Here is a 16,150-nt window from a genome sequence, read left to right as displayed (position 1 = left end):
GTGACCAGCAGTGAGGAAGGACTTCTTTCTGCTCTAATTGTGGTAAAATGCATGTAACATAGCATGGATCGTTTTCCCCATTTACAAGTGGCGTTACCTCCATTCCCAGGACTGCATAGCCATTACCACATTCTAGACCTAAACTTTGCTGGCACCGCGAACAGAAGGTCTGTCTGCTGCCCCTCCGCCGGCCCCCGGCTCCTTCCCATCCCCACGAGTCACCGGGAGTTTGATGGCTGGAGGGACCTCGCATAAACAGAGCCACACAGTATTTGTGCTTTTGTGTCTGGCCTGGTTCACTCCGTGTCGTGCGTTCAGGGCTCCTCCAGGCCGTGGCGTGCGTCCAAGTTCTGTTACTTTACAAGGAGCAGTACTAGGCTGCTGTCCGCTTAGAGCACGTTTTGCTTATCTGCTCAGCGTTGACAGATGCTCCGCTGGTTTCCACCTTTGGGCTGTTGTGAGTAGTGCTGCTGTGAACATGGGGGTGCAGCTACCTGGGTGAGTTCCCGTCTTCTGTTCTTTGGGACGTAAACCTAGGAGTGGAATTGTGGGGTCAGATAGCAGTTCTGTGGTTAACCGTTTGAGGAGCAGACTCATGTTTTCCACGGAGACCAGCTTCTGCACAAGGGTTCCGACTTCTGGCTCTGTCCTCTCCAACACTTGTCTTTTTCCCTTTTACAGTCATTCTTTGGGAAGCATTTCTTAAATAAAACTTTAAAATTTTGCTTCACAAAGCCAAAATATGGATGGATTAAATGCCTGGTCCGGTCACACAATACTTACACTGGTCACTTGCAGGAATATTGGAGATTTTCTCCCTCTGCTCATGTGCGGCGGTACGAGGTCGCTGCCCTTGGCATATCAATTTGCTTATGGGAATCTTGGGGTTATTCTTATTCTCAAGTGATGATCCTATTTGGCGTGTTTATTTTTGCCTCAAAAGTAATTCCATCTGTATTCCCAGATAGCTACAGTTTGGACAATGTCAGCACCAAAAAGAATAATGATGTAATTGGTTAAAACACGCTAATTTTTTTTAAAAATCCCTCGTGCCTACTTACCCTCAGGGACAGAGGCAATTTTCCTCTTGATTTCCGGTTCTGTCAGAAATGAGTAGATGGCCATTTTATAGCCCTAAATGACTCAGGCAAGGATCGTTCGCGTGCACGTGCTAACACTCTTGGATGAAGTGGTGTTGGGGCCCGTAGCTCACTCCATACCCAATACCATCCTGCAGGTTACTTATCACTTACCAAGGGACCTGCGGTCTTTACAGTAAGAGACCAATGACTTGTCACTTTAATCCTATCATCAAATTTAGCATCACCTAGAGAGGGTCCCGTGGCATGCACAGCTCGTCTGCTGCAATCAGAGGCACACAGCATCGTCTTTCAGAGACTTTTGCTGAAAATGTTTAGCCTCAATCTTATAAAGCCTCCAGACCTAACCTCAGTTTGCAAGAAATAAAGGAGAGCCACCAGTTAAGCAACAATCAGACAAACCCAGAATATGGAACAATATACAGGAAACTGGCCTGGCCTTACCAAAAAGTCCACAAAGCATGAAAAAAACAAAACAAAACTGTGGGACCATTCTATTCTAGAATAAAGAAATGTAACAATCAAATGTAACGTGTGAATCTTGACTGGCTCCCACATTGGGAAAACTAACAGCTGTAAATGACATGGTGGGGTGGGGATGTTGATCATGGATTGGGTATTAGATGACACTGTGGAATGATTGTTAATTTTCTTAGAGATGACAGTCGTGTCAGGGGTTCTGTAAGACTGTCCTTACTCCTAGGAAATGCTGCTCGCAAACACAGCTAGGAGGCAAGTGTCTTGGTGTCCATGATTGAGTGTCAGAGTTTTGGCTACGATGTGTGTATGTGATGAGACAGACAGAAACAGAGAAAAGACCCAGAAGGAAAGCAAATGTGTCAGAAAGTCAGCTTTTGACTCTAGGTGGTTGGTTTAAGGGTGATCGTTATCCTACTGTTTCAACTTTTGTGTCTGCTTGAAAATTGTTATAATAAAACGTTGACGGAGGTTATTTGTAGCTAATGTTTTATGTTCCATGTTCTCTAAAACTCCATTCCTGCCTCCTGAAAGCCTTTGTTTTTCTGTTTTGCAGTTCGGGACCGAGTCAGATCGAAGATGGAGAGAGACATTTTGGCAGAAGTGAATCACCCTTTCATTGTAAAGCTTCATTATGGTAAATAGAGTAAAACATAATCTACTTTTCATAGGACCGAGGCAAACTTCCCCAAATCTAAGGAAAATAAAACAGCACTAGGTCAGGAGAAGAGCCCTCCGGTCACAGGGCCCGGCCTGCAGGGTGTGGGGCTGCCTTCCCTCTGCAGCCCCATAATCTCTTCTGCCTTTTCCCGCTCTGAGGGAGCAAGATGCCCTGTTTTAACCAGAGACTAAAGTGAGGGAGCTATACTTTGTTACCAACTAAATTATCATCACTGATAAAGTAGTAAAAAAATAAATGAAAGGTCTCTTGGCTTAGATTGGGGTGAATCTGTGACATATTTTTGTGTTTTTTTAGAAGAAAATGCTTTATGACCCAATAATTTCTTTAACCAGAATGGCATCACCTTCTATATTTTAAGTGAATACTGTGTTTCAAGCTAAAATGCTTAAAGTGGCTCATTGAACCCTTGAAACTTTCTTTCAAGGGAGGTTACTGTTTCTGTTTCCTGGAAGAGAAATGAGACACAATCAAAGAATTGTGATTCTTAAGGCCTGCAGCACCCCACAAACTCCTCTGAGTTTGCTTTCTGTCACTTCCCTCCTCAGGGAAGAGTAAGTGATATCATCAAATTAAAAATAATGAGTGAGGGGCACCAGACAACATGAACGCTTACCACCCTACTGAATAATTAATATGAGGGAAATACAGGGGGAAAAAAAACCCTACCTTGTTAGTTTCAAAGGCATCAGGTGTGGGGGGCTGTCCACGACATTTTCACGAATCGGGAGGAAGCAGAGGTGTAAGCCCTGCCCAAAGGTAGGAGGGCAGCGGCTTCTCACTCTTTGCTGGTTAACTTCTTATAATACTAAGAAAACACTGCAGCCTCGTGTAGGAGGTGTGCGGCTTATCCTTTCAAAGCTCTTAAGAGTGACGGTGGGTGTGAATTTGCTGGAAGGCTTGGTGGCTGCAGGCAGGTGCCCGAGCTCTGTCTTGCAGCGGGCGGTGCAGGGAGGCTCACACTCCCCCTCTCACAGCTGCCTGTCAGATCCAGTCCCATCTGTCACTTCGGCTGGTTTCCAGGGGGGTTCTCTGAAGAAGAACCAGGCATCTTTCAAGGATTTCTAAATGTGTCTTCCATGTCAGCTCTGTGGTTGATCAAAAGATACTTGTTCTCCCTCTGCCCATCAAGGCCTAGGAGAGAGGATTGAACCCATACTCACTTTATACAATTCTGACTAGGGTTTTTTTAGTTAGAGGCTATCTGTTTCTAAAACCCTAACATGTATCATGTTTCTAGTGTTTTCTTTTAGAAAATAAAAAGTTTTCAAGTAAGCAGGGATGTCAGGACCCCCTGCAGCCACACTTTCTAGGCATGTAAGATAGATGCCGAGTGAAACGAACTGAGAATCGATAGTCAACAGTGATTGGTTTCTCTTGACCCTCACGTGCATGTTCAGCCCCGTTTGGAGTGAGGGGCGCCTGGTGAAATGGTGGGCAAGACTGGAAGTATAAACAGTGGGCCCGTAGTCATGGCTCAAACCTAGAACATGGGCCCCATTTGCCATTATGTACGATGCATGAGGCCAACCGGTCACCAACGGCTCCGTGAAAGAAGGGAACAAATGATGGATTTCCTTGACTGGAGTTGTATAGAATGCAGCTCCACGGAGGAAAGGAGGCTTGCCCGCACGGGTCAGAGCCATCATCCAGCCCCTCACCAAACACAGCAAAGCCGATGGTGCCCAGAGCCCAGCATGGGCGGTGGTGAGAGTGAGAGCAGGTTGGAACCTGCAGGTACATGCCTCCCTGTATCTTCTGTCCCCTTTGTGATTAAAAAAGGAAAGGGGGAGCGAACCAGAGGAGAAGAAAGAAGAGAGGTGACCCTCTAGACCCGTAATAAAAGTGGGGGACACAGACAGACTCATTCCCACCAGCCCTTCCTTGGAGTTTTGCCCCAAAAAGGGCCCCCTGCCTGGCTCCAGTGCTGTTTCTGGAACGTCCGGCGCTGCAGCCTGCACATGTTCTGGGACCGCTGGGATACCAACTCTCCCTCCTTCCACAGCCTTTCAGACGGAAGGAAAGCTCTACCTGATCCTGGACTTCCTGCGGGGAGGGGACCTCTTCAGCCGGCTCTCCAAAGAGGTACGCGGGGCAGAGAGGGATGGTGAGCACTCGAGGGAGGTCTGTGTGTGCCGTGCTTTGGGGCGTGTGTGAGAGTGTGTGTGCGCAAATGGTGTGCATACTGTCAGTATGTGTGAGAGCGTGTGTGAGTGTGTGCTGAGTGTGTGTGAGAATGTGTGTGGTATGCATGCTGTGTGTGTGAGAGTGTGTGTGCAAATGGTGTGCATACTGTCAGTATGTGTGAGAGCATGTGCGAGTGTGTGCTGAGTGTGTGTGTGTGAGAATGTGTGTGTGGTGTGCATGCTGTGTGTGTGAGAGAGTGTAGGAGAGAGTGTGTGTCTGTCAGTGTGCATGCTGTGTGTTGTGTGCGTGCTGTGTGTCGTGTGCGTGCCGTGGAGGTTACATGGCGTGTGTGGGATGTGTGTGCGTGTGAACATGTGTGTGTGTGCATGAACGTGTGCATCTGTTTTAAAGAAGTTGCACAAGTCATACAGGGAAGCCATCTGTTGTCCTTGAAAGGTTGTAAGCAGACAGGTGCTCCCGGGAGCCGTGAACACGCCGACCCTGTTGCATTCTGCGCGCTGCCCCGGGGGGGAACAGACGAAAGCAGAGGGGGTCACAGAAGCAGCTGGGGAAGACTGTTTCCCGGGGTCTCCCTTTCCGTTGTGGGAAGGTGCGGTGAGCACGCTGCCCACATGTCCCGGGCGGTGCTTCCAGAGCATCAGTCGGGTCTTCCCATGGGAGGGGAGGTCTCCATGACCGCTTCCAGCCCGGGGCTTGTCCTTGACCCCACAGTCCTGACATAGGAATTTTCCAGAATGTTACCCAGGGCAACACAAAAGCTCTCTGGCTCCTAATTGATGTGAAGAGCTCTCTGCTTCATGGCGTGGAAAAAACCAGCCTTCTGCCTGAGGCGACAGCAGCACTGGGCTTAAATCCCAGTGGCCCTGAGCGGTTCCATCACATGGTGATGCAGGGAGCGGCGCGTTGGACGGCCCCTCGCCCAGGTCTCCAGTCCCTCCGGTGCCGTCTTACCCCGCGCAGCTGGGTTTGTTTGACTGTGACGGTGCATTCACACTGCCTCTCCCCTTCTCTCTCGTTCCCACTTTTTGGCCAGGAGCTCCTTCTATCCTGTGTGGACCTCCAGAGTGAGCCATAGATCAAAGTAGAGCAGGAGGGGGTCCCAGGGCCCCCGGGCTGCTCTCTCCCCCCGGTATTTAAGGGCCCCTCAGACAATGCCCAGCTGATCTTTTGGGCTCTTTGCGATAGAGGCCGAAAGCCCAGGGCTGGAGGAATCAGATCCTACTTTCTGGGGCAGGTGTCTGGTCCCTGCTTGTGCTCATGTGTTCCCAGGACTGTTGGCACCTGCAGTCTCTCACCTGATAAGTACTGATTTCCCTTCCCTTCTCAGGCCATGTGGGGTTTGGTTTTGTCCAGCATGTGGCATGACACACCCTGTCATGGGCCTTCTTGACCAAAAGGCAACAGTAATTAGCAAAAAGCCTTGTATGACCTCCTAAGGGGAACATGTGTCTCCCATAACACCCTTTATTTCAGAATAAAGGTAAAGTTGTCAAGTGTGGGGACACCAGATTCTCAGAAACAACATGGGAAAGTATCCTCTCCCCTGTCCTCTCCTTCAGCAAGGCCATTGGACCCCATCCTGCTGTGTGTGGGTCACCGTACCAACTCCTTCAAGGATGCACATCATGGGGTGTCTCATTTCTGCGCAGACGCTATTTGTCGCTTGTACTTGGGGACTATACTGAGATGTGCCCTAAGAACTGGACAAGTAGGGAAGTAGGGTTGCACTCTGAGCACGGACCCGCAGACAAACCGTGGTGGTTACAGAGAGAGAACAGTCAGATTCAGGAGAATATGATAGCAGAGTCTGACTCAAAGTAAGCCCGCGGACTATGTTAACCGATTTAGAAAAGAAACGCCCAGCCAAGAAAAGGCGCCCATGGGCACAGGAGATAGAACAGGACGTTCCAAAGACCAGAAGGGCAAAAAGGGTTGGCAGCCCCCAGCAGTGACCTCCCAGGACCGTGGGGCGTGAGCCCCGGCCCCTATGGGAAGCGTCCCTTCTGTGGAATGGACGTGTTCCTCCTGTGGCAGCCTGATGTCCTCACCATCCAGGTCCCCAGACGGCCCTTACTCTAACTCTATGAGTCCCAGGAAGTCTGCTGCTTCTGATCGATTCTTCCTACGTCTGCATTCAGAGAGAGAATTCAGGAATCACATACACTTCCAGTCTCGGGGACACTGATTTCTCATGGTGAACGTAAAAACCGGTTTGTGATAACCTTCTGGCTTTCTAGTAAGGTGACTAAATATTACACACCGATTCTAACAAGCCCCGGAGGTACAGAAACATCCCCCAGACGGTGGCTTTGAAGGGCGCTGGGCACCTGGCCTGGCGTATACGTCAGCTCGCCTGAACCAGGATGCCCGACTCGTGGGCCCTGACGCCCACGGGTCCCTCTCAGCCGGCCTCCCCTGCCCGGGTGCCCGCTGACTCTGTACGCCACGTTTATGTTCTCTTTGGTAGAACTCAGCCCACTTTGGGTAGATGGAAGGGAGTGGGATGAGATCTGGGGTACGTTCTCAGTAGCCCCTCATCAGGCCTTCGCGGTGTCCCTTCACATCCGAACTGCTCATATTAAAATATCAACCCAGAAATACGCCCCAGAACTCCGTGATTCCCGGGGGCGAGGAGGAAGGGGAGGAAGAGGAGGAGGAAACTAAGTGCCCCGTTTACAGGCTCATTAGGCCATCTTTGTAGGGAACGGCTCTTCTGCCTTCATGGATCTCCAGACGAGAAAGGGAGCTCATGTTCGCGTTGTAAGAGTGAGCGGAGCACCGTGGGGGAATTGACTCGAGAGCACTTTGCGGGGCTGACTTCTGACGTTCTCTGGCAGAGTGCTTCGAAACAGACCAGCCACCGAATGAGCCCAACAGTCTTGTTCTCTCATGGTAGGTGATGTTCACGGAGGAGGATGTCAAGTTCTACCTGGCTGAGCTGGCCTTGGCTCTAGACCACCTCCACGGCCTGGGGATCATCTATAGAGACCTGAAGCCTGAGAAGTAAGTGAGGACATGGTAGGACGCCGCCTCTACATCCCCCTTCCTGCTGCCCCTGTCAGGAGCCACTGCTCTCTGTCTGATTCCCACACGGGGGCACAGCAGGGAGTAGGCCGGGGCCATCCTCCTGAGGGCACCCCCCACACGGGTTCCACCTTCCCGCCCCTGACACGGTGCCCAAACAGGTGTGGCTGATGCAGGCCATTCCCAGCAGCGCCTCTCACCCGATCCTCGTAACAACGCTCTGGGGGAGGCCAGGCTGGCGCCCCTGTCCCTGCTGTTCCGGTAAGGCTGGGCACGTAGGGGGCACCCCCCCTCCTCCCTGCCGTGAGGCTGCGCCCTCGCCTGCTGTGGGGAACTACTCAGACGTGGCCACCCTGACGCTAGCTTGTCTCTCCCACTCCGGTCCTTTCTCTGCCGTCACCTGCAGAGCCTGGAAGCCCTCTCCGTGACTCCAACAGGCCATTTCCAGGTGGCACGTCAGAGGAGCTTTTCGGAGAGTTTTTCTGAAAGACAGTAGCACCAGTTTGCCCAGATCTTCCAGTAAGATTTTGCATGTCTTCGGCAATGATCATCTGTCACATTTTAGGGTATTTAAGCAATCTATTCTCAATTGAAAGATTAAAGTCCCTCCAAAATCACAGTTTCCATTTCAGGTTTTTTCTTACGTTCCGTGTAGCGCGGACGCATAGCAGTGGCCCACGTGAAGAAGGAGCGAGCTGGTGGACGCTATTTTAGGTTCAGTGGGGCTGCCCGACCGTAGTCCCGAAGGCAAAGTCACTGATTTTCTCACTCACTCTTCACTGCCCCGTGAGACCATTCTATTCCACCCGCCGAGGCCGAGGTCCACCGCTGCCCGTGGACAAGGTGGAGGCTGGCGGGACGACCAGCATTGGGCACAGAGCAGCCCGTACCCGTGGGCTGACTCCTCACCGAGGGCTCGGGCAGCGGGGTTTCAGCTCGTGCTCCGCAGCCTTTCCTCTTTCATCGACACCGAGCTGAGGAAAGACAGCTCTTCTCTGCCGCCATTTTTATTGGCCGTGGCGGTCATTTATGGGAGACATCCGGGCAACGTTGAGTCCATAGAGGATGTAAAGTAGGTGTGTCCCCCACCAGCAGACGCTCGCGTCATGCACGGCTCTGACGTAACAGCCTGCGGTAGTTCACGCCAGCCGAACATCACTGGCTGCACAGGTCCGTAAATGTCTAGATAATCACAGAAGGCGCTATCGTCAGCGTCCCCACGGAGAGAATAGACCCTATTAACGACGGCTGCCGCCCTCGGCACGCGGTCGCGTGAGGCCGATCGCAAAGCCGTGAGCCTCGGGCCCCCGTGGGGTGTGCACCCTGCTTCTCTCTCTCTTTAAAGGTCAAAGGGATCTTTACAGTTAAAAATAGTAATATTTAATAGCAGAGTTGAAGAAAGAAGATTTTGTTGTCAAATTGAATTAGTAGGGGATTTATCTTGAAAGCTGCTCATTTCTGGGCGAAGATTAAGTATAACTGAAAAGCAAAGATGAAAACATTCACCTCTTTCATGATAAGTTGTCATCTTAATGGCGCTGTAACATTTTCCTTCATGTTTCAATAAAATAGTGGGTCTTTTTTAAACCCCATGGCAGATTTTTTAAATTGTGGTAGGAAAAACAATAGAAAATTCGCCTCTGAACCCTTTTTAAGTGTGTGGCTTGGTGGTGTACGCACACTCACATCGCTGGATTCACCAGCTCCGTCCGTCTTCTGAACTCTGATCTTGCAGAACTGAAACTCTGTCCCCGTGAGACACTCCCTGCCTCCTCCAGCTCCCCTGCCCAGCCCCTGGCATGCTCTGCTTTCTGCCTGTCTGGATCTGACTGCTCTAGGACCCCTGTAGAAGTGGAATGAACATTTCCTCTGTTGAGCCTGGCTCACTGCACTCAGCACCTTGTCCTCAGATCCATCCATGGGCTCACGTGGGTCAGGACGTCACTACTCTCCCTGACCGTGTAAGGCAGCCCATATGAATCCTCAAGGCCTTGCTTTGATTTCTCTCCATTCCACTTCCTGGTCTCTTTAAGGCTGGGCTGGTACCCCCAGGAGCTGACGGGCTGGGCTGCTGCCCCCAGGAGCTGGTGGGACAGGATTTAATTACAGCAAAAAAGAAAGAAATGGAAGACTGGGAGCCCTGGGGACCCTGGGGGCTAACAGCCTGGCAGAAGAGCTTCCTCACGTGCTGGACTGCCTCTGCTCTTACGGACTCTCCCTCTGCCCTGCAATGAGGGGCACGCTCCCACAGTAGAGCTAGGACAAGCAAGGCCGACACTCCCTCTAGGCTGACGCTCTGGGTGTCAGACACCGGTGGGACAAAGGCTTGCACCCAGTGGGATAGCCCTATGACACGGTGAAGCCTGCCGAGCCCAAGCGTCCTTGATGCCAAGGCCTAAGGTATCAAAGGCTTCCCCAGCAGAGCTTGGATTGGTCCAGAGGCAAGGTGAGGCTCATAGAGAGGTGATGGGAAGAAATAGCGGGCCTCTGGCTGTTGAGGGCCTGCCTGCATAGGGAAAAATTCAAGAGGCTCCAGATGTCCACAGGCCAAGGCAATCCTGGGCCCTCTCAATCACGTTCTTCATGCAGGATGGTCTGAAGGGTTCCCGAACCTTCCTGTGGGCTAAAGAAGGTCTCAAACCTGCAGGTCCCAGCTTGCCTGGTTAACCCCAAACACCGTGGATCTGAATCCACTCGCGACCCAGCAGAAGCTGCTGACTGGGGAAGCAGTAAATCCTGAAGCCCACATCTGCATAGAGCAGGTGACCCCCGCATGGGGACTGCTACCCAGGCTGCCCTGCTGTGCCCCCGAGGTCTGCACCCCATCCCACAGCTGGCCAGGCCTCTTGTAAAGCATCTGTTTTCTTCCCTCTCTTTCAGCATCCTGCTGGACGAAGAGGGACACATTAAGATCACAGGTTTGTAAAGGACAACAGTCTCCCGGTGACTTCCCCTCAGCCCTGGTAAACATGGGAAGCGGCCCTGAGCCAAAGCTCTCACGGCGCCAGCATTTGCTGACGAATGCCTCCGATTTGGCTGAAGTTTTCATAGAGCTTAGTTACGTTATGTTGGTGTGTGTCCTCACAGCCTCTAGAAATGCTCGAACTTTCCAGTCCCCTTCCTTTCCTCTCTCCTGACCAAAGAACCGCCCAGCCCCTTCCCTGCAAACTCTCATCCCTGGCAGTTTTGTTCAAGAACGATGATGCACAGTACTGATCTTGAGGCAAGTACCGGTGCTGTCCCGGTAGCGCGTGCCGATACCGTGGTCCCTTCCTGCCCTCACGTACCACGTGTGAATCCACATGGGAGCCTGCCTTCCTACTGAAACCTCACGCCCCTCCCGTTGCCACCAGATTAGATCAACCTGAAAACACACGCCCCAGCTCCATGACACCCATTGTGTTCATTTCCTCTTGCTGCTGTCACAGTCACCACACACTGGGTGGCTTACAATAACACACCTTCTCATCTTCCCGTCTGGAGGCTCCAGAGAACCCATTTTGCTGCCTTCTCCAGCTTCTAGGAGCTGCTGACATCCCTCAGCGTGTGGCCCCCTCCTCGCTCTGCACAGCCAGCAGCACAGCATCCCCTAACCTCTGTGACTCTGCCCCCAAGTCCGCATTAGGGTCCTGTGTCACTGGGCCCACCTGGATAACCCAGGACAGCCACCCCATCTCAGGATCCTTGGCTCATCACTCCTGCAGGACCCCTTTGACCTGGGAGGTGACCTGCTCATGGGTTCTGGGGCTTCGGTGTGGGCACCTCTGGGGGCCATTCCCCCACCAGCTGCCCTGCTGACCTGTTCTGCCTCATGTCCGTACACGGCCATTCCTGCGTGTGCACCCGTTTGCGGTTCCTGAACTAACACTGTCCTCTCCTCCCCTGGAGGCTTGTCCCTGCTCGGGGGCCTGGTCAACCCCTGTTCTTTCCTTAAGGCTTCCCTCAGCACCCCTTCTTCTGGAGACCTCCTCTTCCCTTCTCTGTGGCCCCCATGTGGTCGCGCTGCCCCTCACTTGCTGGCCTGCATCCCTCCACGCCCTGTCTTCTCAAGGGTGGGTTGACCCCGTGTTCGTGGACCCCCAGGACTTGGCGGAGTGCACATAGTAACTGGCGATAAATGTCGGTTAAATAGTTTTACATGCTTGTTAATGTTCAAAGTTTGATTTTTAAAAGCTCTCATGAACTTGTATAGCAGACCCTGATGATCCCTCCCAGTGAAGCTTCAGACCGCCACTCCCAAACAGGCTCTCTGGGCTCCTGTGAGGTCACGCCATCAGCCACGTGGCACGTGGTGGAGATGGAAGATTCTCTTAATACTTCAGAAGTATTCTCTGCCAAATGGGGAACTGAACCTATCTTATAAAAGTCACACTTGTGCCAGGGAGCTGGGATGCCTGTGAAGCTACCACGTCCAGTTTATCTGTAACATGACAGAGTCTGGCCTTTCTCTGATTTAATAATCATGGATTCTATTATTATTATTATTATTATTATTATTATTATTATTATTACTCATGACCCCAAGTTCATAACATGTGATAATTTGCCATTTTGGTGAAGCACAGATGACGAACAGCCCCCTCCCAGACTCTGATGTGCAAAGCCAGACACTTACGCCGCGCGTGAGCAAACCCACGCGTGGATGTTTGATGTTCTCACTCAGCGTGTGGCCTCACGCCCTGCTCACGAGGCCCTGGCAAGAACCGATGGCTATTACCCTTCTTCCCGATATGCTGAAACCGAGGGGCACCCCCTCTTGGAAGTAGCGTGTTCCCTGTGTCCTTCACCCACTAAGTGCTCGAACACACAAGCTTTGGAAGAAGGTGGGACGTACCGAGGACTTCTCGGAGGAGGCAGAGGGAAGCGCTCAGGCAAACGCTCCACGATCCTTACCAGACTCGCCTGTCTTCCCTTCGTGCCTCCCCACCAGGAGCTTTATGCGTGGAACCCCCTTCCAGCCCTTTCCTTCAGAGCTACGCCTTCCCTCCCCTCTCACCCCAGCAGCTCCAGCTGCCCGTCCATCCCGGCCGCTGACCTGCAGCATCAGAGTGGCCCGGGCTACTGGCTGCCCCTTAAACCACAGGGCTCCTGGGACTTCTTGTCAGTCTCGACGAAATACAGCTTCCTGATACTCTTACCAGGCACTCGGGCTTTGCAGATTCCAGAAAGACCTTGAGTTGGGGAACATACCACGGGGGGCATGGGGATGCTTGTATCCGAGGAGCGTGCCGTGGCCGGGACAGAGCAGATAGAGGTCACATAATGACGTGGAAGCTTGCAGGTTGGGAGTCAGCATGGACACAGTCCTGGTGCCTCTCCGACTGAGGCAGTGCCTATTTCACTTTCAGATTTCGGGCTGAGTAAGGAGGCCATTGACCACGACAAGAGAGCTTACTCGTTCTGCGGGACGATCGAGTACATGGCGCCCGAGGTGGTGAACCGGCGGGGACACACGCAGAGTGCTGACTGGTGGTCCTTCGGTGTGCTCATGGTAAGGGTCCTCCCCGCTCTACCGCAGCGTCCCTGTCGCCGATCCCCAGTGCACAGTCCCATCCCCAGGTTGGCTCAGAGGTCCAGGAATGACCAGGGAAAACAGTGCTTGAAATGTGTACAGGCAGTGTGTCCCCATGTGACCACGGACAAGGAGGCCGCCAAATTCCTGACCCTACCATTTCCTACAGCCCTTCCTCTGCCCATCCCAAATTCCCACCCCCAGGAAACAGAACTGGGATTCAGATAAGGACACGAATGTATTAAGAGACAAACCTTCTTTATACTTAATATCTTTACAGCCTAAGCATGAAGATTTAAAGGGATACAGTGATTTTCATAATAAAGACATTTTTCTTATGTCAAACACAAAATCCTTCTACTTAGTTACAAAAATTAACATGAGCCAAAATACACATGGAGTGAGACATTTTTACATCTACATCGAGAAACTGGAATGTTCTTTAGCTCGTGCGTGTTCACAGAGCCCAGACCCGACACTGCCTAGCCCAGGGGTTCTGTAGCTGCACTAGCAGCGGTGTTGGCTCCCTTTTCCTGTCCCCAGATGGTCCTTCCTCTCCCTTCCACCTACCCTGTCCCTCCATCCGTCCTCCCAGCCAGCACTGTGCCCATGGCCATCCATGCTCCCTGTGCCCTCAGCCCAGACCAGACTTCTGACGCTGTGGAGGGTCGCTCGGCTGGTGTGAGGCCCAGCCTCCGTGTGTCCCAAGCCACCTGCCTTGCCACCACACCACTTGCCTCACTTCCTGGCTGCAGAACTGCTGGGCTGTGTCTGGAGGCGGGGGTTCAGAGGTGTCACCTGGGGAAACTTAGCTTGGCTCTGTCTTATGTCGTCTTGGCACTTTGACAAGTTGCTGTTATAAATCTGTCATCTTATGTTGTGAATACCCACCTTGGAGTGTTTCCCTAGCATGGGGGCATTTCCTCAGCAACCCCATGACTTTCCGTGTGGACTCCCATCACAGACAGCAGTGCCCATGCTCAGTGAGCTCTGTGCCCCAGGGGTGTGAGATGGCTGTGGACTCCCCAGCCTAACCTCCACCTGGGGTCCCCTGCCCTTCCTTGTCCCAAGGCTATAGGAATGCTCTGGAGTTTGGGGAATATCACACAGAGGTTGGTTCTTGGCTTTTCTAAAGGAGACCTGGTTCCAGGTACTGTCTGGCAGCGTTGACCACCAGGGACTCTGGGCTCTGGACACTGGGCATTTCTTACTGGACTGGTGGTATCATTTTAGTCGAAAGGACTCTGCACGCAGCGTCTCACAGCAGCTGGGGGAGCGCATGGTGCTGGTTCTAGCACCGTTGTTTTACTCAGCAGCAGGAAGCCGGAGGGGCTGTCAATGACAACAGAATAAGTCTCATGGCACTCAGACTTTATAAACTTTACAAGGCCTTATAAGGCACCTGCGCATTTCATCTGAACCAAAACATCTTTACGTTGCGAGGGAAAGACGCCATTCTTTCTGGTTATAGAAGTGGAAATAAGGGTCTTCGGCGGTTGGTTTAAGATCATATCGGTGTTCTAAAACCACATTCTTATTTCGTCCTGCCGCCAAACCCTTCGGCCCCAAGGGGTAACCAGCTTGCAGCCAGATGTCAGGATTCCTGCGTTCAGCACTTCCTTGGGCAATTCCAGAAATGACTTCCAAATTGCCATTTGCAATAGAAGGATGGGTTTAATGTGGCATTTAGTGTAGTGTCTGAGCTTGGCTTTGGGACGAGATCAGTTGAGGGCATGTTGTGTTTACATGGTGCCCTCCACCAGCTTTGTTAAAGAGAAGTCAGAGCCATGGAGGGAGCAGCCCAAGGAACGGTCTGCACCCTGGAGGGCTCACTGCCCATCGCTTGCGTTTCTCCACTGAGGAACCACACCCATGTCCTCTGATGATCCCCAAGGGCCCTCCAGAGAGCTTGTATGAAGACACCTACGTTGTGGTGGAGATCCTGTCCTTGAACAAAATCGAATGTTGAAGTTAGGTACCTGTACCTGGAAAAGAACATAAGCCGTAGTGATGGTCTCCGTTGCAATGGTAGAGTGCTGGCATTTCCACACTCGTCTGGAGCTCAGTCTTTAGGAGGACATTGGGGTGTGTTTTGTGGGTGCTTTGGAAACATGTCCTGAACGCTCCAGTTTCACACGTGAGACCACCTGAGATGCTTCTCCTGTTCTTCACCGGCACTGAACGTGTGTGGACGCTCACACACGGGTGTCTGTGCAAACGCAGAGCTGGCTCAGGGCTCAGGCGCCGCCCCGGGAAAGGACGCGAAGACCGTGCCTTCCTGCTAAGGCTGCTGAAAGGAGCAAGTCGGCATGAACCTTCGAGCGCTCAGAGCAGGGGTGGTGCACAGTGAGGTGTGAGGTGTGGATTTGCCTGTGCCCCAAGCACCCTGACACCAACTCACAAACAGAGCACAAAACACTGGTGAGCAAAATCCAGCCCTGCGCACCCTGCCCCGGGGACTGCTGTCCATTTCATTGTAGGGTTTGTGCTTGTCTGTTGTCAGATCAAGACGTAACTTGCTCTTGGGTTCTTTTGTAAGAAGGTTGATCGACCGAGTGAACGTGAATTGTAGGCTCCCTGCTATGAAGTGTCTCCCTTACAGAGAAGCTTCTCATTCTGCTGCTCCCAGCACCATTTGGGCTCCTTCTGTGTCGGTGCTCCAGGGCTGGCCATTCTCTTCAGGTTCATTGGATGTCCCTTCAGATGGGCTTTCAACCCTAGCACTGTTGAGGTTTGGGGCTGGACAGTTCTTTGGGTGAAGGCTGTCCTGTGCTTGTAGGATGGGAAGTGGCATCCCTGGCCTGTACTCAGTAGACGTCACTGGCACCAACCCCTCCAATCTCTCCAGTCCTGACCATCAAAACTGTCTCCAGACATTGGGAAATACCCCTTAGGGGTATTGCCCCCAGTTGAGAGCCACTGCTTTAGACAACATCAAAATAGTTATCTTTCTGGAAGTTTCATAACTGCTCACAGTGAAGCTACACCCAAGTCTCTTCAGGTTCCCTCTGCACATTTCCACGGCCTGCCTTGGTGCTGACTTGTGAATTTATCACTTGGGGTACCCCCAGCACGTGTGCCGGAGTAGGAGACCCCACGGCAAACCATGGCTTACATTAGTTTGCCCTGGAAACCTTGGTCAGTCTCAGCACTGTTCAACACCAGACCAAAACTCTTACTGTATATAATGTTCCAGGAAAGCTCATCAAA

At 52.1% G+C, this 16,150-nt stretch overlaps 1 protein-coding gene across 4 annotated transcripts in view; it reads left to right on the top strand.

Moving 5' to 3' along the window:
• RPS6KA2 (ribosomal protein S6 kinase A2) overlaps positions 1–16,150 on the top strand; it is a 328,772-nt gene that overhangs the window by 259,961 nt on the left and 52,661 nt on the right. For all 4 annotated transcript variants that reach the window (XM_008688472.2, XM_008688469.2, XM_008688471.2 and 1 more), the window contains 5 exons: positions 2,134–2,214; positions 4,262–4,341; positions 7,301–7,407; positions 10,309–10,346; positions 12,777–12,919. In XM_008688472.2, coding sequence (XP_008686694.1) covers positions 2,134–2,214; positions 4,262–4,341; positions 7,301–7,407; positions 10,309–10,346; positions 12,777–12,919 — 449 coding nt within the window. The remainder of the gene's footprint in view (positions 1–2,133; positions 2,215–4,261; positions 4,342–7,300; positions 7,408–10,308; positions 10,347–12,776; positions 12,920–16,150) is intronic.

Source organism: Ursus maritimus, unplaced genomic scaffold, assembly GCF_017311325.1.
Source record: "Ursus maritimus isolate PB19 unplaced genomic scaffold, ASM1731132v1 scaffold_13, whole genome shotgun sequence".
Lineage (NCBI taxonomy): Eukaryota > Metazoa > Chordata > Mammalia > Carnivora > Ursidae > Ursus > Ursus maritimus.
Note: the sequence above shows the minus strand (reverse complement) of the source record. Positions and strands in the feature narration are given on the sequence as shown.